We start from the raw sequence: 23205 nt of genomic DNA on the forward strand, positions 1-23205 counted from the left end.
ATAGAGAAAAGGGCAAGATGCCGGAGGTGGAAGGGAGTTTGCATGGTGTCAGGAGCTGGAGTCAGCAATAAAACAATCAAGCACCCAATGTCAGTGAAGTTAACTCTTTATCCAAAGAACAAAACAGCTCAGTCATAGTGATCCCAGCAACTCTTCCCAGCAACTCTCCAACAAGGCACTTGCAAGGACTGAAGGTCCCCGCCTTCCCACCGCCCTCCTTCCTCAGCAGCCTGAGGCTTCATCATCTTGCCTCTCATTGTTCCTCCCTCTTCATTTCTCTGTGTGTTCTGGGAGGCCAGGGGGAGGGGAGCTGGTCGCAGCAAGAGGGAGAGACTGCCTGGATTCTTCAGCAGCCTGCCTCATCTCTGCCTCCTGTAACTTCTTCATTAGCCGTTTAGGGAAGAAGCAAGGAGTGACGTTAGGTGATCACATGTTGGCTTGATGCTTCCAGAAGGAGTCTGATGCTCTTTTGTTTACTTTTGACATGGCAAAGATTTACCATGGAGAGAGGTGGCAATCAGTGGATTACGCAAGAGGTGCTGAAACTCCGCTTGCTTGATGAACATGCCTTACCTGAGTTACTAGTAATGGAGGGTCTTTCCTCCTCTGCAGGTCAAAATAGAACTTCCTTTCTTAGGTGCAGGCTCCCGTAATTCTAGCAAAAGCTGGATTTTAGGGGTACTTCATAACAGTGGACATACGAGGCCAGGATCCTACTCTGAAATGGCCGATGGAGTGAATACAGTCCAAACATCCTTTGCCGGCTTCTACAGTGGCAGCATTTTCTGAAGAAATGATTGCCGCAAAAGTTTATCAGGGTGGGGTGGGGGTGGAATGTTTGGTGCAGGGAGCTTTCAAGCCTAATTCCAAGAACAAATTGTTCTCAAAGACTAAGTGATAGACATGATGAGGGATGATCATGACAAAAGTGGTCACTGGGGGGGCGGGGGCGGCACAGTAGTGGTGGTGTTAATTCAATTTATATACAGTATCTCCCTTTATGGAGGCGGCATGCAAAGAAAGGCCTAAAATGGTGATCACAGGGTCTGGCTCCATTCATATAGGGAAAGGCAGTCCTTGAGGTATGTAAAGCCATTTGAAGCTTTACAGCCAGCACTTTGAATTGGGCCCATGAACTGCTTAGCAGCCAGTGCAGTTGAGCCAGGATTGGTGCTACGTGTTCAAACCATCTTGCCTCAGTGAGCATCCCTGGCCACTAAGTTCAGCACCAGCTGAAGTTTCTGAACCATCTTCAGAAGCAGCCCCACATATAATATGTTGCAGTAATCTAGCCTAGAGGTTGCCAGAGCATAGACAACAGTAGTTGAAGCTGGTGGGAGGCACTCTGCACCACCAAAGCCACCTGAGCCTCGAGCAACAGCAAAGGATCCAGAAGTAGACCCCATCAAGAGCAGGCCACCTCCCATCCATCTGGTCAAGTGAACCACCCACTAACATTGCCTTATCTGGATTGAGCTTCATCTGGATTAGGTTTTATCTGGATTGAGCTTCGGTTTGTTGGCGCTCATCCAGTCCATTACGGAGGCAAGACAGTGGTCTGGCACAATCACCAACCGCCATACCTGCAGATGTAAAGGAGAAATAGAGCCATAGATATGGCTGATAACAGCGCACTCCAAAACTTTGGATGAGCCCACTCAGTGGTTTCAAGTAGATGTTAAGCAGCATGGGGGATAATATCGAACCCTGAGGGAACCCCAAGCATCACCCTGGAAATAACTATCCAAGTGGGATCAGAACCACCGCAAAGCGGTGCTTACACACTCCCAACTTGGATAGCCGCTCCAGAAGGATATCATGGTCATTGGTATCTCAAACCACGGAGAGGTCAAAAAGGATTAACAGGGACACATTGCCCATGTCTCTTTCCCGAGGCAACCAGGGCAGTTTCTGTGCCAAAAACTGGGCCTAAACTCCACTTGGATCACTTTCCTCCGTGTGCACCTGGACGTGGTCCATTGATTTGTGTGTAGCAAACACAGGCTATAATAGCATATTCTTGCTGCTTTTCTGGCAGGGGCAATCTCACATACATGGCCCAAGAGCTTTGTTCAAAGAAAAACTATGAACAAGTTAAATGCATTTATCATTGCTACAGGACAAACTCTGGAAACCCGAGGAACATTCTGCCTGAATCAAGCTTTTGGTTTCCACTAGTTAAAAAACTCTTTCAAATAACTTTCTTTTCTTTTTTTTGTCTGTTTGCCTGGTTATCTCTGAGACTTAGCTTTCAAACTGCTATGACTTTTTCTGTTCCTTGTTAAGAAATCCTTTGGATAAAGTAAGTGCATGTTGGGGGGAAAAATACTGGCAATTCAGCCATAATCTGCAAATATTTTCAGAGCATTTCCTGTTTTAGCTTCTGGGTTCAGCTTCAGATGTATTCTGAAACTCTCTTAATATCATAGTGTGGGGGTTTAGATTTTTTTTTTTTTACAAAAAATAGCAAGCAACTTTTGTTCCCTAGAGTTTGTGCAAATTAGCTTTTGAACAACTTTTAAAGGCAAGTTTTTCGTTCAGTGTATGTATGTATGTATGTATGTATGTAGGGGGAAATATTCATCTAAAGACTGAATAGCATGCAGAGACAGTTTAGAAAACAACGTTAGGTTTGTTATCTTTGTACCCTTTGAAAACATGCTCCTTTTAGAATCACCCATACATCATTTTGCTTCTGGCGAACCCTTCTTCCTGTTTTCCTAGAGGAGGAAAAATGAAAATGATGAAAAATGTCTACATGGTTATCATGAACATTTTGAGAAGAACTAAGCTATGTTACCATCTCTGAACAACTACAGATGTTCTTTCCATGTAGATGTTCAGTGAGTCTCAAACTATCTATTAAAGTTTAAATATAGAGAGAACATTGTGTCCCTTCTTCTCTCTTCCTCCACAAAAACTCCACAGCAGTGCTTTCGCCCTAGGAGCAAACATTTCAGAAACAGTTTGTTAATATGGGACTCACAAAATATACATACTATTTCACTGGAACCCACACGGCTCAAAATATTTTCATTCTTTTGTTCTTCAGATTCCTCCGAAGGATTCCTGAAAGCTTCTACACATCATGGGGAGATAGATGTTTACATTATCAATCAAAAGGGGGAAGTGGATCTGAAATCTCAGGAAGGTTAGTAAATAGTAATTTTGTATGTGAAGCTTTTACAGCTGAAGCACTTTTAATCAACAGCAAGGTCTTCTGATTTCAATGGGATTTGGGTCCAAACTAAATGTGTAAATGACTAATATGCAAAGTTCTTGAAATTTGCACTTCAACTTTCTAGTTCTGGGGGAAATATTATTTCTGCTCTCTCTCGTTCTTTTTTACATTTGTGCTGAGTGAGTCACTTAAATTACTATGGCAGAATTGAACTTAACCTTAATGGAGGTGGGGTTGTGGGCTTCCCGACTGATCGACCGCACGGGGGCTGCGAGCTCAGCCCCCTGCGCGATGGAAGGTCCCGCCTGTGTCATCACCGGGCCAACCAATAAGGTCGACCGGGGGCGGGGCTTGGGTTTTAAAGCTCCTGGCAGGCAGGAACTCGGCCTCTTTACTCCCAGTTCGCTGGAGCGAACGATTCACCCGCCCACCCACCCTTTAGGCTAGGCAGACGCTGCTGTGGACTTCGGTTGGTTGCCTGGTTAGTCAGGGGCCGGGTAGGACTTTTCCCACTTGGGCTAGCCAGGATGGGTTTTTCGCCTACCTCATAGCAACTCGTCACAACTTTGGTTTGGCGGTTAGGCGTTGGAAATTAGCATAACAATAAGTGGAAGGCGGGGCAGGTTGTGTCATCACTGCCCAAATTGGAGAAGTAATCCACTAAAGGATTCTGGGGGCGGGGCTTGGTTCAGAGCCTGGAGACACCAGGGCCGTAAGGCACGCCCCTACAGTGGCCACAGGAGGAGTTCCGGTAGATGTACATCACTGGACTCCTTACTGGTGGTTAACTTCTCACAGGCTCCAACACACGGCTTGGAGTCGGATATAGTCGATAGGTTCCAACGCCTAAGCCAATACCGCTCATCATCCATAATCAGTAAAGTTGTGGCCTTAACCACCCACTTATAATTTAAATTCTGGTGTCTCATGTCTTTATTTCCCGGGGAAGGAGGGACATTGCCACACAAGTGTTCACTGCAACATCCAGACTTCACAAACACAAACCAGTATACAGTCAAGATTTGTCATCCAATATGGTCTGTGAGTCCTGGAAGACCTGATCCCTGTTTTGCTGGCCACTTTCTACCTGGCCTGGGAGGTTGGAGCTCTGCCTCCCTGACTCCAGCTACAAAAGCTGAGGCTGCTGAAGAGGCCCGGCAGCATTTTGGCTGTGAGTCCTGGGGGTCCTGCTCACGGCCTTGCAGGCCTTTTCCCACCTGGCCTGGGAGGGCGGAGCTCTGACTGACTGACTGACTCCAGCTACGAAAGCTGAGGATGTTGAACAGACTCTAGGGCTGGGGGTTGCTTAGGGGGTCTTGTTGCTATTAATTATTTGCACCTTTAATTTTTAGATGTTATTATTTGTGTGGCAATAGTTCAGATTGTTCGTGTAGTTTTTTATTTCTTGTTTATGGCTACTTTCGTTTTGTTGGTAATTACATAAAGCTTTTCATGTTGTAAGCCGCCTTGAGCATGGTTTTAACTATGGAAAGGCAGCATACTAATATGGTGACGAAAGCAGCCAGCACATTGCTTTGGAACAGGGGCATCCAATCCTAAATCCAGATGTTGTGGACTCCAGCTCCCATCATCCCTGACCATTGGCTATACTGGCTGGGGAAGATGGGCTCTGCAGTCCAAAAGATCTGGAGCCGCCATATTGCCTTCTTTTTGCTGGGTAAAAACAGCAAGCCCACTTTTCTTACGGAACTCTGTTTAAAAAATTTTTTGGGGGGTGTGTGTCTCTGACCCAAAGTGGCTTATGCCTGTCACCTTGAATTGTCTTAACACAAATCCTTCTGTTCTTGTGTATAATAGGCTCCATTACTGTCAAGGTACCTGCAACTCTTAAAGCTTATCTGCAGTTATCTGGGCGCAAGGTTGAGGTGGATCCAGAGATCCAACTACAGGAGACTCAGAATACCTCCAGGGAGGACCGCGTAACAGTTACAGGTGAGTCTTGTCTTGTAGACACTCTCCCCAAAAAACTTTGCTTTTAGGTATGAATCGAATTACTCTGTTTTAATTAAGTATATGCAGGCAGGTTTGCAACCCTTTCCACGGGTGCAAATTATATTTGTACCAGATTTCTCCCCATCATTTTTAGCCTAAACTGTAGTTAACAGCAGGGCTGCTTAAGTGGGGTTAACCTAGGATAGGGGTCAGCAAACTTTTTCAGCAGGGGGCCAGTCCACTGTCCCTCAGACCTTGTTGGGGGCCGGACTATTTTTTGAAAAAAAAATGAACGAATTCCTATACCCCACAAATAACCCAGAGATGCATTTTAAATAAAAGGACACCTTCTACTCATGTAAAAACATGCTGATTCCCGGACCCATCCGCGGGCCGGATTTAGAAGGCGATTGGGCCGCATCCGGCCCCGGGGCCTTAGTTTGGGGACCCTGACCTAGGAGGAGGGCTTTGGTGGGAAGAAGCAATCCTGTTATCTACTCTGGAGCTTTCAGTCATGGGATATCTGCACCGGGACTGTGCTGGACAATTCTAAGTACAAAGAGCATAAATTCATGCTTGAACTGCACAAAACGTTATGAGATTCAGTGGTGGGGGAGGGGGGGCTCCCCTACTTTGCTAAATGGAAAATTCTCACAGAGCTCCACATTGTATCTATTTTAGTCTTCTCAAATAATCAACTCCTTGGAGAATGGCTCAAATGATGTGTATCTAGGGGGTGATTGATTTTTTTTCTGCTGGGAAGAAGGAAAGAATAGATAAGTTTTGGTTTAGACTTGCCAGATGTAATTACTGTGCTTCTCAATACCCTTTGCTGATGTAGCACTTTAGAAACAAAAGGAATTCAAAGTTTGCCTTGCTTGCTATAGGCAAAGAATACATGGGAGACATGGAAGGTTGATTTACTTTTATAAACCTCAGTTATTTTCAGTGAAACACAATAAAATAATATTATATGCACCTTCAGTACAGTTTTCAAGTCCTAGGGACAAACATCCATTTGATACTCTGTTTTTTCTTCTTCAAATTACTGGTATAGGTTATTTCCTTTTGTTAGTAGTCCAATAACTTGTTTCCTGGCAAACTGCAGGAAAGAGTGATTTGTTACTATTGAGTCAAGAATGCTCGTTTGGGTTTTGCTTCGTCATATCCATGCACCACATCAAGGGCCTTTATATATATATCCTATCCAAGGGCTGGCACCAATTTTGCTTGGACAGTCAAAACATAACAGAGGAGGCTGCTCCAAACTGCACTTCCAAACTACGCACTTGTGTTTTGTTCCTCTAATTTAAACAGCCTTTGATGACACAAATATACACAGACACAGCCCAATACAAGGTCATAGGAGAGTCAGAAAGGATACCTGACTCTTCTTGCATCATTGCCTCTCTATCCTAGTCTAGCAAAGACCTTCTTAGGAAGCCACTTAGGTTGATAGGGACGCGGTTGGCGCTGTGGTCTAAACCACAGAGCCTTGGGCTTGCTGATCAGAAAGTTGGCGGTTCGAATCCCAACAACGGGGTGAGCTCCCATTGCTCGGTCCAAGCTCTTGCACACATAGCAATTCGAAAGCATGTCAAGTGCAAGTAGATAAATAGGTACTGCTACAGCGGGAAGGTAAACAGTGTTTCCGTGCGCTGCTCTGGTTCGCCGGAAGCAGCTTTGTCATGCTTTGACATGACCTGGAAGCTATACGCCGGCTCCCTCGGCCAATAATGCGAGATGAGCGCGCAACCCCAGAGTCGGTCACAACTGGACCTAATGGTCAGGGGTCCCTTTACCTTTACCTTACCTTGACCTTGACCTTTACTTAGGACCTTAGGTTGATGGAAGAGATTGAAACTATTTTTGTTGTTCTCGTCCAGGCTTTTCTCTGCTGCAAGATAGAATAGATGTAATAAATGCCTGACCATGTTTGTAACTTTTCATCGAAAGACAAATTTGATTGCTTCGTTGGTCCAGAAGCAACCCATGCTGTTTGTAACTACGCAAAATAATCCCAGTATGTGGGAAGGAGAACTGAAGTAAAAATAAAACTTGCAGAACTTTGTAGGGGAACCATTTTAGTGGCTCACCAGTTGGAGACTGAGTGCTCAGTGGAATAGTACAAATTGTGAACTATGTGAAACAGTTGTCTTCTGTGAAACTACTGGAGGCCCCAAAACAGGGTGAATCAATGAAAGGACCTGCTGGATTCTAAACGGATTTTAATTTAATTTAATTTATTCTTCCTCATCCTTCACTGTTGTTAGTGAGCAAGCCAGGAATATAAACCACGATTGAGCTCTCTTTCTTTGAACGGACAACAGTTTAAGCTATCCAGCATTCGCTGTGTTCAGATGTAACAGGGAACTTTGGTGAATTTAAAACTGGAAGTGGTAGCTTTCAGTCTCCTGTGGCATGTGAAAGGGAATGGGGAAGTGTGGGAGCCCATGACTTGCTGTGGGCTGTCTACATTAGGTCCAGTTGTGACCGACTCTGGGGTTGCGCGCTGATCTCGCATTATTGGCCGAGGGAGCCGGCGTATAGCTCCCAGGTCATGTGGCCAGCATGACAAAGCCGCTTCTGGCAAACCAGAGCAGCACATGGAAACACCGTTTACCTTCCCGCTGTAGCGGTTCCTATTTATCTACTTGCATTTTGACGTGCTTTCGAACTGCTAGGTTGGCAGGAGCTGGGACCAAGCAACGGGAGCTCACCCCGTCACAAGGATTCGAACCGCCGACCTTCTGATCAGCAAGCCCTAGGCTCAGTGGTTTAACCACAGCGCCACCTGGGTCCCCAATGCATTTGATATATTTATCTAATTGAATAAAAGAAAAGGCATGTTTATGTCAAGGCAAGTCTTCAGCAGCTTTTACATGACTCAGCTATTTCCCACCAGCCTTTAACTTCTATATGTATTGTTTTCCAGCCAAGTAATTTTGCTTCCCACAAGCTCCTGTGGGGTTTTCCTCACAATTTCATTTAAAGGATTGTAGAGTGAGTTCTTCACCTGGTGTTTCTCATGAAGCCCATTATATTTACACAAGTTGTGATGATTAAAATATATCGACCCTTTGTGTCACTGAGAAGGAATGTCCCTGTTGTTACAAGGGAGCAACTTCCCCTTCTCTTGGTTTTGGAAGGATGGCCCTGAAGGTGCAGCTAAGTATTCTGCAGCCTTCGTATCAACAAAGAAAAACTTTGTTTTGGAAAATGAATGTAGCAAACGTAAAATAAACTGGCCGCAGGAGAAGACAGTTGAGCAAAGAGGCTTCCCAGACGCAAGTGCAAGAAGCTAACCAGGGCATGCAACATTCTTTCCTCCAAAAGATCTGGGGCAAAGATATTGTATATCTTTGACTCCATTTATTAATATGGAATCAGGTTGTGTAAATTACAAGCTTGGCAGCTACATTTGGAGTGGGCAGAAGAAGCAAGGGAGCAATTTACAATATTTTTAATTCTCTCCTATAAATCTCAGTGCTGTAGTAACTGCAAATAAAAAAAATAGATTCCCCCCATCTATATTTAGCATCCTGCTCATATGTTCCAAAGAAAACAGGAGGTGAGCCCAAGGCATTTTCAAAGATGGAGAGTCTAGCCAGTCTATCATCAGAACCCAGCAATCATGCAGCAGCCATATTGTTAAATAGTTCATTTTGCGAAATGACTCACATTTTAATCATGTTAGAAATGGAACTTTAAACTCCACTAGCTGTACAGTGGTACCTCGGTTTAAGAACAGTCTTGTTTAAGAATGATTCGGTTTACGAAAGCCACAGAACCGGAACTAGTGTACCGGTTTGAGAATTTTACCTCGCTCTAAGAACGGAATTTGAATGGTGGAAGGGCACCGGCGGCGGGAGGCCTCATTAGGGAAAGCGCTGTACAGTGGTACCTCAGTGTACGAACTTAATCCGTTCCAGAAGTCTGTTCTTAAACCAAAACCATTCTTAAACCGAGGCACACTTTCCTAAGTAGTATGATAGTATAGTAGTATGATATAGTATGATCTGCTATACCTGTTTCAGGCATTTCACAGACCCATTGCTGTGGGAATGTTTTCCAACCCTGAGATTTTTTGGCCATCACTATTGATCAATGCATAGTGAGATTTCCACACACAACCCACCACAGTTGTGGGTGGGTGGGTTTATCAGATGATAAGGGCTTTTAATAAGGTATTTTAATATATAACAGTCATGATTTTTATTCCATACTAAGATGGTCATTTACTGTTTGAATGCACTGGGCAGAAACAGAGAGAGAAAAGTCTAAGTGTGGAGTCTTGTTCCAGGTCACAGTGATAGGAGAGTCTACCATGTGCTTTAGGGTTTTTTAAATTAGGTTTTTTTAAAAAATACCTTGGAGATGAGGGGGCTAGGTGAGGTGTGTGCATTATAGATCTTAACTTTAAGTTTTGAAGTTATGCACAATGGATGGCTCCACAGACTTAAAAGCACTTTTTGAAAGAGGCAGACGTTTTTCCTAAGAAAAAGAGAATAAATTCAAAGAAAGCAGGAAATGTTTTATAGACGTCTTTCAATAAACTTTTAAGACTGTGAGAACAGATGAATAATTTATTTCTCCAAATAACAAAGCAAAATAACACTTCAGCAATGCATTGAGGAAGAGGTCTTCCTTCAATAACAGTCTAGTGACTAGGAGTGAAACAACATCAGAATAGAACTAATCTGGCCACACTTGATAGCACACAATTAAGAAGCAAGCAAACTTTGACACATTAACCACTTGATAAGCTGGTGATTTATATTCACCCATTATATGGCTGGTGCCAGTCTTGCTGCCATATCTAGCACAAAATTTGGCACTAGGGGACACAGAGATACAAAATATGGCAACTGTGTGCTTATAGCATAGATGACTGGCAGTAATTCAGAAGACTGAATAAGGGGTCCAAAGGTTGGTTTTGGTATCACCAGGATTCTAGTGCTCTTGAAGGGCAACGGTTTTGTCTTCACCAGAGCCTGTTGCCTTTTCTCTTGTGGATTAAATTCTTGGAGTGACTCCAAAATATGTAGCATCTAATAACTCAAGTGTAGGTGCTAAACAGCCACGGCTGAAAGGCCTTTTCTAGAAAGCTATGCGTTTTTCATTTATTGTGTGTTTTGGATGGAGAGAGCCAGGTCCTAAGTACATAAATTGTGTTGAATTTTAAACAGGAAATAGACCTTCAGGTGTAAAAATAAAACGAACAGTCAGGAGTCTGAGAAGTATTCTGTACACTATGAGACTCTGGCACTTGGTTTATATAGTGGCAGAGAAAATCTTAAATCCATAAGGAAATAAAGATCAGTATTGCTTCAAATACAGTAGGAATCCTTATACTGTTTTTAGTTGCACATTTTGTGACTTAAGTGAATAATTTTGGCCATTTTTTTCCTGTGAGTGGTATGCTAACTTTTACTTCCTCCAAGGACAGTCCATTGTAGTTCACACTTACGAGATATGACTAATTTCAACAGAATATTCCTAGGGGAAGGAACAGATGCCTAAACTAAATGCTTTCCCATAAATCATTTGAGTTCAAACAAAGGCGCTAAATTATTTTATGCACATAATATCCTTCCAACTTAGCTACTCATTTGTTTTCATCTTTTGGAGGCTTACCAAGGTTACCTCTGGAATACAGTTCTGCTTTTGTTTTCTAAATCCAGAGGCTGAAAATAGATTTTGGAGCATAGCTTAGCCTTGGAAGATAAGATTACAGCATAGAAGTCCATGGATTCTAGTGTGCATGGAGTGGCAAGAAAGTGATTCTTTCAGCCTGCTACATCTGTACTCAGCTTATGGCCAGCAACAGAGACTTGAGTCCCAAACTAGGAATTGTGACAACCTGAATTTAAGAGCTAGCTTTCTGCATCCACAGGGTTTGCATTGGGAAAATGTGTTTCTATAATCAGGGACTATCAGTAGGCTTGATTTAAAATCAACAGAATGCAAAGACACATTATTCTTCCCCAAATCTATCCTGCTGGGACTTTGCTGCAGTGAGTCATTCTATGATGTCAAGGAAGAAACCAAGCAGCAGGACATGTCATGATTTATTCCAGTAAAAATTTCCATGAAGGTAAACATGAATCTGCTTAGAAAAAGGGCCCAGAATCAATTTGTGAAATTAACTCACTTAATTTTTCTTTTGTCCATTTAGGCCATATGAATCAACAGGATAAACAAGGAAAATATATTAAAGCAGAGACAGAAAATGGCACAGTTCATCTCAAAAGTCAAACCTGGTTCCAGTCTGTGAAACTTAAGGCCTCATGATAGAGCAAATAATATTTACTTAAGAAACAATGAAGAAAGATTACTGTAAATCTTGCCGAAGTGTTTCTGTTGTCTTTGGCTTCAAATGCTTAGAAATCAATGGAAACAACTCCCCCCCCCCCCCGCCCCAACTTGTTTACTGATCACTTTAAACAGCCAGACTTTGAACAAATACCCTGAATATTAAAATGCTTAATCCTGAGGGGGGGTTTCCCCCCTCCACCTTTCTTCTAGGGTGTTGGCCCCAATTCTCTCCCTCACCTCTCCTGACACCATGGTGGAGGAAGGTCTCTCCCCACACTGGTCCCCCACCTTTTTATAGGAATATTGGACAGCGAGTCACTGAGGACGATGCAGTGCAAGAAAGCCTCCACTCAATGCAGGTTTGAGTAGAGCCAGACTAACACAGTGGAAGCCAGAGGTGCTTCCAGCAGACCTTGGGAGTCATCACCACCTCGCCTCACCCATAGGACAGGTGGTTGGCGTTACATCAAATCTCCCCAGTGTGCACTCACACCCACAGTGGTAACCCATCAGCATTTCTGAGGCCTCTGCAAGTGACAGAAAGAAAGCAGGCCCATGTTTGCCAGCCTACGAGGCTGGCCTCGGTCATCTGGAGGGGGTGAGTCAAGCAGCTCCCAATCTGCTGTGAGGGTCTCCTAAATCTGCAGAGCAGATTTTGGTGGCTCACAGGAGGAAAGGGAAGCTCAGTTGCCCAAGCAATGGTCTGTTGCACTCAAGCACCGACTCCCTCAATTATTTACTGAAAATACTGATATATCACTTTGTAGGCACCCCCCCCATTCTCTCAAAATAGCTTTAAAAAGCTTTGTACGATACAATCACATAAACTACTGTATCAGAACGAGTGAAGCAAGACTATCATTTCCAAAGTTGCATGGCATAAGGCACATGATACAGCTAAGCAGCTCTGCCTTTAGTCAGTGAATGTGAAATACTACCATATTGGGTTCCATTATTGAAGAAAGACAGGACACCTATGTAACAATAAATAATGTTTATTATTTGAGGAATGTGTGTTTCACTTGTGCATTTTAGGTAACGTGTGGGTGAAACTGATTGGCATACAAACTATCTCAATGCAATATACACTTAATACTCCATAGATAAAATGCTGTGCTGCACCTTTTTTTTCTTTTTAAGGCCTCCTTAGTTGGAGTGACAGCTGGGGAATTCTGAGCCTACGAAGGGGCAGAATGCTATCTTCAACAACAAGAAAAATACCAACTGAATTTTCTTAAATGTACATAGCACTAAACTGTACACAAATTATGTTAATTATTTGTAGAGAAAACTAAGCTCTTTGTTGACTGGTGTTCAAAGAAGAACTGAACAAAATAACAACATTTATTTGACTGTACTAATTAGGAAAGACGGTAACAATGTTTTCTAGGATGACTTGTACTAGCTATCAAACTAAAAACAATCTTAAGACAATGTATTATTATCTTCTTAAAGCAAAAATCAGTTTCCATTTCAATTCTTTGTGCTTAAGGCTATTAAACATATTTACTAGCATTCCGTGGAGGTTTTATTGTGGGGGGATACTGAATTCCACACTTTTTTCTGCTGAAGGGGATACTATGGAAGGTGTACTGGACTCTATACTTGGTTCTATGCTTGGCCGAGGTTCTAGGCTTGGCCGATATTTTTTATGTTTCTTTGGAGTGGGTGTGTCATCTTTGGTATCATAACCAAACCACGGAGGAGGGTCTTCATTGTTATATTCATATTTCTGGAGCTTTGGTGCAAATTTTGAAACTGCTTGTCTGAAATAGATAGATGGACAGACACTATTAATATACAGTATAAATCTTTCCTCTGAAGGGCTCTCTTGTGTAAAACATAAGTAATATAGCAAAAAACTAGAGGGCACTAAAACCAGCTGTGTGTCTGAGCTTCTAACCCAGTTTCAGGACTATGTCATAGAATATTCACGAACACTGTAATTGTTCAGAGTGACTATGATAGCAGCAATAATTTAGAAAAATTGTATAGATTCAGAGGGCCTAAAAACTTGGCACTGATTCAATGAATACAATTTAACATACACTAATACTTGTAACACAACTTCCAGGTGATATGCTTCTTGAAGAGGTCAACAAAAATAATGAAACCATTACATATACACATACTTGAAGTTGTCTATAGAATAAATCGTTAAGTATTACAGATGCAAAAGGGCAAGATCCAGCAACTCCTGCAGCAAAGCTGGTGCCAAACCTATTGGTCCGCTTTCCTTTGGATCACATCAGCGAGGCGGGGGGGGGGGTTGTTCCTCACAACTATAGAATACCCTCCCATCAGATCTCAAGGAAATAAACAACAATTTGACTTTTAGAAGACAGCCCTGTTTAGGGAAGTTTTTAATGTTTGATGTTTTAATTTGTTGGAAGACGCCCAGAGTAGCTGGGCAACTCAGTCAGATGGGCAGCATGTAAATAATAAATTTTTATGATTGTTATTCTTCACATTGCCTGGGCTTGCACCCCAGGGTCGTCACTGGTGCACCACCCCCGGAGGCACACTCCACTGTCTCTCGAGACAGAAGAGTGCCCACAAGTGGAAAGAGGTGTGTGATTTTGTTATGGAAATATGCATTTTTTTTGTAAATAGCCCTGGGGAAGCTGAAGCATCCACCAGACCATAGCCAGAACAACAAAAATCCTCTCCAAATATGCTGCGTACTTGCTTTCCAAGGGAACTTACTATTTGTCCTAATGGAAGCTTCCCGTGAAATGTAAATAGTGTGCCAGGAGGGGCAATTTTAGCTGAGACTTTGGCAGTGAAAGAAAGACTTGCATTCCTCCTTCACCCCATGTCCCTGAGCAACAAGCTTTAGGGCCGGAGGGAGTGGGATTAATATAACAAAACATGCATATACAGTAATAGCAAGAATAATTTGGCCGGAGAGGACATTAAAAGCTGGACTATACAAGATGCTGTTCATATAAATTGCAACTGAATGATTGGCTTTTAGAAAACAAATAACACTAATGGGAGCTTGTGGGCTCTTACCTTTTGATCCTGCTGAACTCAGAAGGTACAGCCCTCTTTAATGTCATTATTATATTGTCCCCAAAAGTCATATAACAGTCCCATATCCTAATAGTAAAGCCTCTGTGCAATTTCCTGGGAACATCATATGCACAATCTTTGTTCATTTTAATAAGATTTAGTTAGAAGTTGTTCCTCACAGAACGTAGCTTTGTTCCCCCCCAATAAGATGGATGTGTCTATGAAGCCCTAGTTGTCAGGGTTAGACATGGTGTTCAGTGGGACTTAATTCCCAGAAAAGTGTGTATAAATTTGCACTTAAGTTTGGTTGGTTGACATCCATCTGTCTTGGGAGACAATGGAAGAGTGCCTTCAGGGGTGAAGTCAAACCACTGGAGAGTTACAGCGCCTGCTGTGGCTGTAGAAACATGTTTTGTTGCAGCTGGGGTAGATTAAGGCATCTGGTTGATCATTGGGACTATTTTGTTAGCAAGAATGTTATTGTGATGACTCTTGGTACATGATGTATACATTTATTAAGTAGCTTATGCGGTGATCTGCAAACAGATTAGTCCAGACACCTTCACCGTACACTTTTTGGTGCCCGCTAAAAACATGTTTGTTTAGGCAAGCCTATTCAGACGTAGAATGTTGACATGTTTTACAATCTGTTTTTAGCTTATCATTGATTTTAATTATTTTTGAATGATTTAAATAGTAGCTTTAACTGAGTTGTTGTTTTTACTGATAATTTTATTCTTTTTGTATTATTATTATTATTATTTATTTATACCCCGCCCATCTGGCTGGCCAGCCACTCTGGGCGGCTTCCAACAAATACCAAAATACATTAAAATATCACAGATTAAAAACTTCCCTAAACAGGGCTGCCTTTAGGTGTTTTCTAAATGTCAGGTAGTTGTTTATCTCCTTGACCTCCGATGGGAGGGCGTTCCACAGGGCGGGTGCCACTACCGAGAAGGCCCTCTGCCTGGTTCCCTGTAGCTTTGCTTCTCGCAGTGAGGGAACCGCCAGAAGGCCCTCGGCGCTGGATCTCAGTGTCCGGGCTGAGCAATACGGGTGGAGACGCTCCTTCAGGTATATAGGACCGAGGCCGTTTAGGGCTTTACAGGTCAGCACCAACACTTTGAATTGTGCTTGGAAACGTACTGGGAGCCAATGTGTTATGTGGTCTCAGTGGCCGCTCCCAGTCACCAGTCTAGCTGCCGCATTCTGGATTAATTGCAGTTTCCAGGTCACCTTCAAAGGTAGCCCCACATAGAGTGCATTGCAGTAGTCCAAGCGCACCACCTTGAGGTTTTTATTACAATCAAGGGGTATATAAATCTTGTGAAATAAATAAAAACTAGAGAACAACTTACCTGGTAATATTTGGGCAGTACAGCATCTTAAGAATTCGAAGTTGATGGCAACCTTTCCACAGACACTTAAGTGCTCTGTCAGTAATACACATGCAGCCTGAAATATCCAAATAATGCAGGAAAGGGCATTCTGCAGCCACAAACTGAATGCCGGTATCAGTGACCTGTCAATGAAGCAAAAAACATACACTTTGGGGGGAAATAAGGAATTATTAGAGACAGTCAAGAGAAGTCAAGTTTTAGTAAGCTTATAAAATATTTAAGGTATATTTAAGGCATCACCACCAAAGCCTTTAGCACTCATACCAGCAACACTGACAATGATTTTAACAGAACCAAGTGTACATGTTTAGTAACAGAATTTCTAGTACTAGTCTATCCTTTCATACATACCTTGGGACAACCAGTCACACTTAGAATTGTAATTCTGTGGCAGTTGAATGACAAATGTTTTAATGAATTATTTGTTAACTGCTGGTTATAAGATAAATCAACGTGGTCTAGGCGTCTTAAATCAAGGCAGAATCTCTGGAACAAAAGTCACAAATCAATCAATCAATCAATCAATTAATCATTCTCAAATTATTTACCCAGAGCACTTAGATTTAAGGTTTCACAATGCATTCATGCTGAAGATAATTTGCTAATCTTCTCCAAACACTTGATGCAGCACCTTTTCTCTCATTAAATGGCTGGGAAAAAATATTAAAGGAACATAGGAAGCTGCCATATACTGAGCTGACCATAGACCTAGTGCTATTTTTCTAGAAAAAAAGAGGTGCTGGAACTCACCATGAACATTCTCTTAGAATGGCAAGTGGCACCTGCCTGAGAGGTGCTAAAACTGCCAGAACCCACCTGAGAGGTGCTGGAACTGAGTTCCTGTGAATCCCCCCTTCAAAAAGCCCTACATAAGCCCATCAAGCCCAGCTATCATTGACACGGATGGACAGTGGCTCTCCAGGGTTTCAGGTACGAGTTTTTTTTTTTCTAATCACACCTGGGACATTCTGCTTGCAAAGTATGAGCTGTGGAACTGAGCTACTTCCCTCCCCTAATGAGTTGTTATTTACTGGTTGCAGTCAAGAAAAGCTCATTTGAATGATCTGTACATGCTTCTGTGCTTTTTCAAGCCTCCAAACTGTTCTTGGATTTGATTTATTAATTTTCCATGGTGGTAAGAACAAAAAGGGACTGCAAGGAAAGAAAGAATTGCATCAAGCTTGGTGAAAGGGCATAAAATGTGATTCAGTGTAAACAAGTGTAAGGTGATGCACATAAGGACAAAAATATATATGATAACAGGGTCTGAACTTGGTGGTGACTGACCAGAGAAAAAACGTAGTGGACTGGTCAAGTATAAAATGAAATGGATGTGTGCAAATCTGAACAAAATTTTGAAAAACCTAATGAATATCAAACCTAAATTTCTAAATCTCCTGATAAGACACAACATTCTCTCTCAAGAAATTACTCCTCTTGTCAGATATTGCAGATAGAAAATGTGCAGTCTTCACAACTGTATTTTTATCTTGTCCACCCAGTATGTGTATATTAGCAAATAAATTTCAATATTGCAAATTGACATAAGTTTCCAGAGATCCTTTTTTCCAAAGGAAGCCAAACGCTGTGAAGCGCTAGACCCCTGGAATGTCTCACTGCTTGAGAAAAAGGTGCACATTTGAGACTCTCAAACTTACTAAACTGATGGTGAACAGTTTTAAACTTCAAAAGATCAGATCCATAGTTCTTCCTGCTTTCAAAAAGTACTTGTGTTAATTAATCACATTGCCTCAAACTTGTATTTTTATAGCTGATCAGTTTGTAGAGGGAAAATAATTCAGCAAAACTGCCTTTGCAGCACTGGTGAACCAAACATAATCTGGCAATCTTAACACATAAAAGTGATAGAAAACAGCTGTTGTATACTTTTTCAAATAACACTCTTATTTAGTAAGCTGGTTATTTTTAGAATATACACTCGACAAGGCTTCAAAGCCCATCTCACAATGTAGGAGCTAATTCAGACTGGAAATAAAGGTCCAAACTAGATGACCAGTTTCCCCTTCTTTTTAAAGCATCCCTGAATTGAGTTGGGACAACTACTCTGGAAGAGAAGTGTTTACCTTCTCTCAGCCACTGTGTCCCCCATGTAAACCAGCTCCCTCAAGTTTCTATTTGCTCAATTAACAGAGGCTTACAAAAATGGGGTTTTTTTAATTCTTGTTTATTTAAGCGGAACATATCCTCCAGTAATGCACAAGAAGAAAGGATGAATTAAAATTACACACACACAAAATACAATCCCTAGGAAAAATAATGATGATTATTGGTGTTGGGAGGTAGTAATTTTCTAAAGAAGATTTGGTTTATTTATAAATATCAGGATATTCTTGGAGCGAGGACTTATCTCTTTGAGAAGGAATTGAGAAAAAGAAACTCAGCACATGGTGTTGGTGTGTTCCCCACAAAATTTTAAAACATTTATAAGAGGCCCTCAACATCTAGTGCCGAAAGAAGAGAACTGGGAAAGATTAAAGTCCACAGTCTAACTACAATCAGTTGTATGATGTTTGGAGTCAAGAATCTCCATCTATGTCAGGGGTAAACAGTGTGGCGCAGGGACTTGCTTCCGCAGTGGCAGAAATTGTGTCTGCGCATGCTCAAACACCAAAAATCGTGTCTGCACACACGCAGACACCGGAAATCGCGGCCGTGTGTGCATGATCCTGGCCCACAGAGGGATCTCCACTGGTGAAGCAGCCCAGGCGAGGTAAACCTTGCCGACCCCTGATCTATGCCATCATCGTATTGGCTCACATGCCCCCTAGCAGATAGATCCAGGTTGCATCCTATATGAAGATGTTACACCACTTATAAAGAAGTGATTAAAGTCACTGTAGCAAGCAAAAAAGACATGCTTATTTGAAATTTTGGTAAGCTTTAGGGAATTGACTTTGTGGAAGAGAAATTGTTAATCCCATTTAAATGAAGTTTCAGTTCCATGCAGCTTTCTCTAAATGCTTTTCCTGATGTCTGTATGAAAGCCCAGAGGACTACATAATGGCTTCCCATAAATTAGACAGGATATCTGTACTCTAACACAGTTGCTCTTTAAGTTACAATAAACTAGGAACATGGAGGCACACTGGAAACTCCATTCATAACTATTCTCCAAAGAATAAATGATTCTGTCGAATGTGTGCTTGTGCATTATCACATGCATACAGAGCAGCAAAATTCAAACCAGCTCTGTGTGGCTGTAGATAATGAATGATTCATATATACAACAATAGATGCTCAAATTTTATGATGGAAAGGTACTAATTCATAGGATGACATAGTCATTATTTTCATAGTCGTTACTTGATAAAATGTGATGATCACTGTGATTTCTGTGCAAGATTTTTGGGCATTTTTTGGAATACAGATTAAAACATATAGCAACTGTATAAGTTTGTAGAGAAACCATGTTATTTCTAATGCAGGGTTAATATTTTGCTAGATTAATTCACCAGAGTCTCTTTCTATGCTTGCACAAGTCTTTCTCCTCAACTACTAACATTATAGGTGTTTAAGATTTCCTCCTGTTCTTGAAATAGTTACTTCATTCCTTAGTGATGGTCGTTTCAGCTTCCTTCTGCTCACTTCCCCCCAGGAATCTGTCCTCAGTCCTTGCTCTCTCTTTTTAGCATACACCAGACACAAATGATAGGACACCATTTTTATTGCAAAGCTGCAATTTTCTATCCACAATCTGTTTCCTGTCTCAGCCATCTTATCAGAATCCCATGGGAGCTGCATAGCAGCCACTGCCAAAAACACATCCTGTTTTAAATAAACCCTGCTAAAAAGTAAAGGCAAAACATGGCCATTGGTTGCCGTGTAGAGACATTTTTCACTTCTTAAAATGTTCTAGTTAAATCTCCCTTCCTGGAGTGAATATTATCTCTTTCCACATTCCAAAACTCTCAGTCACTGTAGCTTCACTTGCCCACATTTGCATCTATAAGCCTCAGGAGTTCAGAGCGGGAGCAGCGCAGTGGTTAACAATATGAGCTAAGAAACTGAAACCACCAATTCAAATCTCAACTCATCCTTAAATTTCCTGGAACACTCTACGCAAGCCACTATTTATTTATGTAAAGTGGTTTTACAGCCCTTCAATTATATTTCCAGGGCAGTTGACAAAAAGAATAAAACAATGAAATGTAAATACACAATATATCATAAGCTAAAAACTATACAAATCATAAAAGCAGCACACAATAATGTGCAATATAAAAACGTGTTGTAAAATAAAAAGGTCATAATGGTCTGGAGCTGAAAGGGCAATTAAAGAGCCCATGTTGGCATGTAAATGAGTACATTTTCCTAATGGCAACATGTTTCAACAGTTTCAAGAAAAAAAACATCACCTTTAAAGTCCTTTGCGGCCTAGGACCCTCGTACCTACAGGACCGCCTCTCCTGGTATGCCTCACGGAGGACCTTAAGGTCCATAAATAGAAACACTTTAGAGGTCCCAGGCCCTAAGGAAGTCAGATTAGTCTCAACCAGGGCCAGGGCCTTTTCAACACTGGCTCCGGCCTGGTGGAACGCTCTGTCTCATGAGACCAGGGCCCTGCGGGATCTGATTTCTTTCCGCAGGGCCTGTAAGACAGAATTGTTCTGCCTGGCCTTTGGCTTGGAGTCAGCCTGATCCCCTCCCCATCTTTCCTTTTCTGTGATGGAACCCCTATTTGGGTACTTCCCTGGCTTTTTTCTGGCCCACGTAGGACCAGTCTGGATAGTTGGCCTTGGTGAAGATTTGAAGTTTTCTTTTTTCTTTCTCAAATAATTTTTATTCATTTTCCAATATTACAAAATCACAAAAACAAAAACAAAAATCAAAACATTAAAAAACTTTTTTTAAAAAAAAAATCAATTCTTGCATTTTTTACTTAACATTGTTGACTTCCTTGATCATCCCCTGCTGCCTCCCCAATTCTCTAAATACTGTAGTATAAAACCATCCAGTTATATTTCCACTTTCCAGCCCTATTTCAATTCCCCCGACCTTTAAGTTCTGGCCCCAGTATGGATCCTGCCCTCCCTCTCTCACTCACTCCCTGGGGGGACATTTTTCCATGCTGGTTCTTCTTTGGAGACTCCTTGGATCAGATATATGTTCTGTTTCCCCCCCCCCTCACTGGGGGAACAATATTCCATGCATCTTCCTCATCTTCTTTAAAGTCAATTACATTGTCCAAGACTGATGATTGTTCTTCTTGCTTCTCTTCATTCTCTATTGAAATTAATCCTTTTTCACTGTCCACACAATTCTGATTCCTTTCACGCATTTCACGCAACTGTAAATTACTTTCACACAACAATATATTATTTTGCCGCAATTCATTTTTCTCAAGTCCAAAAGCAATTCCAAAAGTTCCTTCTGAAAGTCCAGGCCATCAGGTGATGTTGTGGCTATAGACATCCTGCTCATCTCAGATTTCATGAGAACAGAACAGAGCAGGAAGTGGCACAGATCTTATTTCCAAAAACATCAGGGACCAAGTTTATATCCGAACTGGTTATACTCTCATTTTTAATTCTTCTTTATATCTTAAAAATCTTGTGACCATTTGTGAAAAGAGCATTTATCAAACTTCTTATACCCAGCCTTCTATTTTGCGCTCTCTTCAAAATTGACAGTTCTCAGCTTCAAAGAGGTAAACAAATTCCTTTCTATTGTGATATCATAATGGTGGCTCGCTGATCCCTCCAGGGACCTGACTTCAGCTTCCAGGGGGACTCTCCACGTCCAAATTTTAAAAAAAATTACAGGGATTTTAGTGGATTCAGCCCTTCTCCCCTTTACCCTGCTTCAGGGGGAAGGTATTGGGCCCAATCCTTGGTAATTGATAATTTCCTTTCAGTCTTTCTGGCTACAGACAAATTAACTGCATCACAGTTCTCTCAATGGGGGAGATCGGCTTCCTGGTTAAATCTCCCCCTGTGGCCAATTCTTTTCAATAAAAAAATTTCCCCCATAAATTTCTTTCTGTTACTTATGGTGCCCAATGTCTTCAAATCCTTTTTATAAAAAAAAAATATCCACCACTCCTCCGCTGCCGGCTCGGAGCTTCATTCTGTGAGGGTAGCGGTATACTCGAAAATGGTGCCCGCTACTCTCACTCTGCTCGCTCTTGGAGCTCTTAAAAAGAGCTTACCGGGGGCAGAGGAGTCACTTTGGGGCACAGCCGAGCTCTCACGCCCCCAAAAAGCTCAATCTGGGGTTCTTTTGGGGGTCCGCGTTGCTCTCACGGCTTCCCCCCTCCCTCACAGCACCAGAAACCTCGGAGCTGGAGGATTCCTCGCCGATCAGCACTGGCGGTAGACCAGAAGTCGGAGATTTGACGTTTTCTCCCCCCAGTTTTGATTCTGGGCTTCCACTAAAATGAGGCTGCATTTTAAGTTGTATTTTAATCCTGTTTTTAAGTTGTATTTTAATCAATGGTTTTTATACCTGATGTTAGCCACCTTGAGCCCGGTCTTGGCCGGGGTATAAATAAAAATTATTATTATTATTATTATTATTATTATTATTTACTATTTCATTGTAAATCAAACGTGTTCAAGAGTGACATACATGTACTGATACTTGTAACATAAATAACATAGGATCTTATTTTACCTTAATTCCTGCATCAGTTAACAGCCTGCATTCTGATATAATAATCTCCTTAATTTTCCAGATTTTGCCAAGAGCATCCAAAGCCTAAAAATGTTTTAGACAAATATTAGTTTATTGGCACACATATGTAAAAAACCTTTATACTACAGAATGTATTTATTTTGCTTTGCTGTTATTCAATACTGTAGGTCTCCCCCCCCCCCCAAAATTACCTTTTAAAACATGTATTCTTTTACCAAAACAAAACATAGTGGGAAACTTAGGAACATGTCAGGGGTTTGTGCACTCGCTTGTTTCTATGTCCTTCCCTCTACAATTTGCATAATCCTAGTCTGCTATAACTGCCCCCGCTGAAACAAAATGTAATGAAAACATCACAAAAAAACATAGGAGTTGTTCAGCAAAACCGGAGCATGCATGGTCAGGGGCGTAGGAAGGGGGGTGACAAAAAGGCAGATTGCGGGGGGCTCGCTTAGCCACCCCCTTTATTGCCTTGGGCAACAATCAGTCTCCAAATTTGATTCAGATGTTGTGCTTTATTAAAATTAGCTCAGTTTTTCACAGGATATAAGATCAAAGGAATGCTTATGTGCTCAGTACATCTGGACATCAATCCCTATGTTTTGATACATCAGTACAAGTTTAGATGCCTACAGATAGGGCATTCAGGTTAAAAATACTGGCCACTATGATTTCTCTCAA

General features: G+C 41.8%; 2 protein-coding genes across 8 annotated transcripts in view; one reads left to right on the forward strand and one right to left on the reverse strand.

The window, feature by feature from the left end:
• The window catches only part of FAM185A (family with sequence similarity 185 member A), a 51081-nt gene that overhangs the window by 24299 nt on the left and 3577 nt on the right, over positions 1–23205 (forward strand). Inside the window, exons 6-8 of one of the 2 annotated variants that reach the window (XM_035126783.3) lie at positions 3053–3151; positions 5000–5134; positions 11313–12967. In XM_035126783.3, the coding sequence (XP_034982674.2) occupies positions 3053–3151; positions 5000–5134; positions 11313–11428 (350 nt within the window). In that variant the 3' untranslated portion in view covers positions 11429–12967. Of the gene's footprint in view, positions 1–3052; positions 3152–4999; positions 5135–11312; positions 12968–23205 lie in introns of those variants that run through there. The other variant, XM_088652135.1, reaches the window with a different exon arrangement.
• FBXL13 (F-box and leucine rich repeat protein 13) overlaps positions 12432–23205 on the reverse strand; it is a 62556-nt gene continuing 51782 nt past the window's right edge. For 5 of the 6 annotated variants that reach the window (XM_088652127.1, XM_088652125.1, XM_088652126.1 and 2 more), the window contains 4 exons: positions 22504–22587; positions 16222–16356; positions 15829–15992; positions 12432–13218 (listed from right to left, as the gene is read on the reverse strand). In XM_088652127.1, the coding sequence (XP_088508253.1) occupies positions 12981–13218; positions 15829–15992; positions 16222–16356; positions 22504–22587 (621 nt within the window). In that variant the 3' untranslated portion in view covers positions 12432–12980. Of the gene's footprint in view, positions 13219–15828; positions 16018–16221; positions 16357–22503; positions 22588–23205 lie in introns of all 6 variants that reach the window. The other variant, XR_015945881.1, reaches the window with a different exon arrangement.

The sequence above is a fragment of the Zootoca vivipara genome, chromosome 9 (genome assembly GCF_965207765.1).
Source record: "Zootoca vivipara chromosome 9, rZooViv2.hap1.1, whole genome shotgun sequence".
NCBI classification, from domain to species: Eukaryota; Metazoa; Chordata; class Lepidosauria; order Squamata; family Lacertidae; genus Zootoca; species Zootoca vivipara.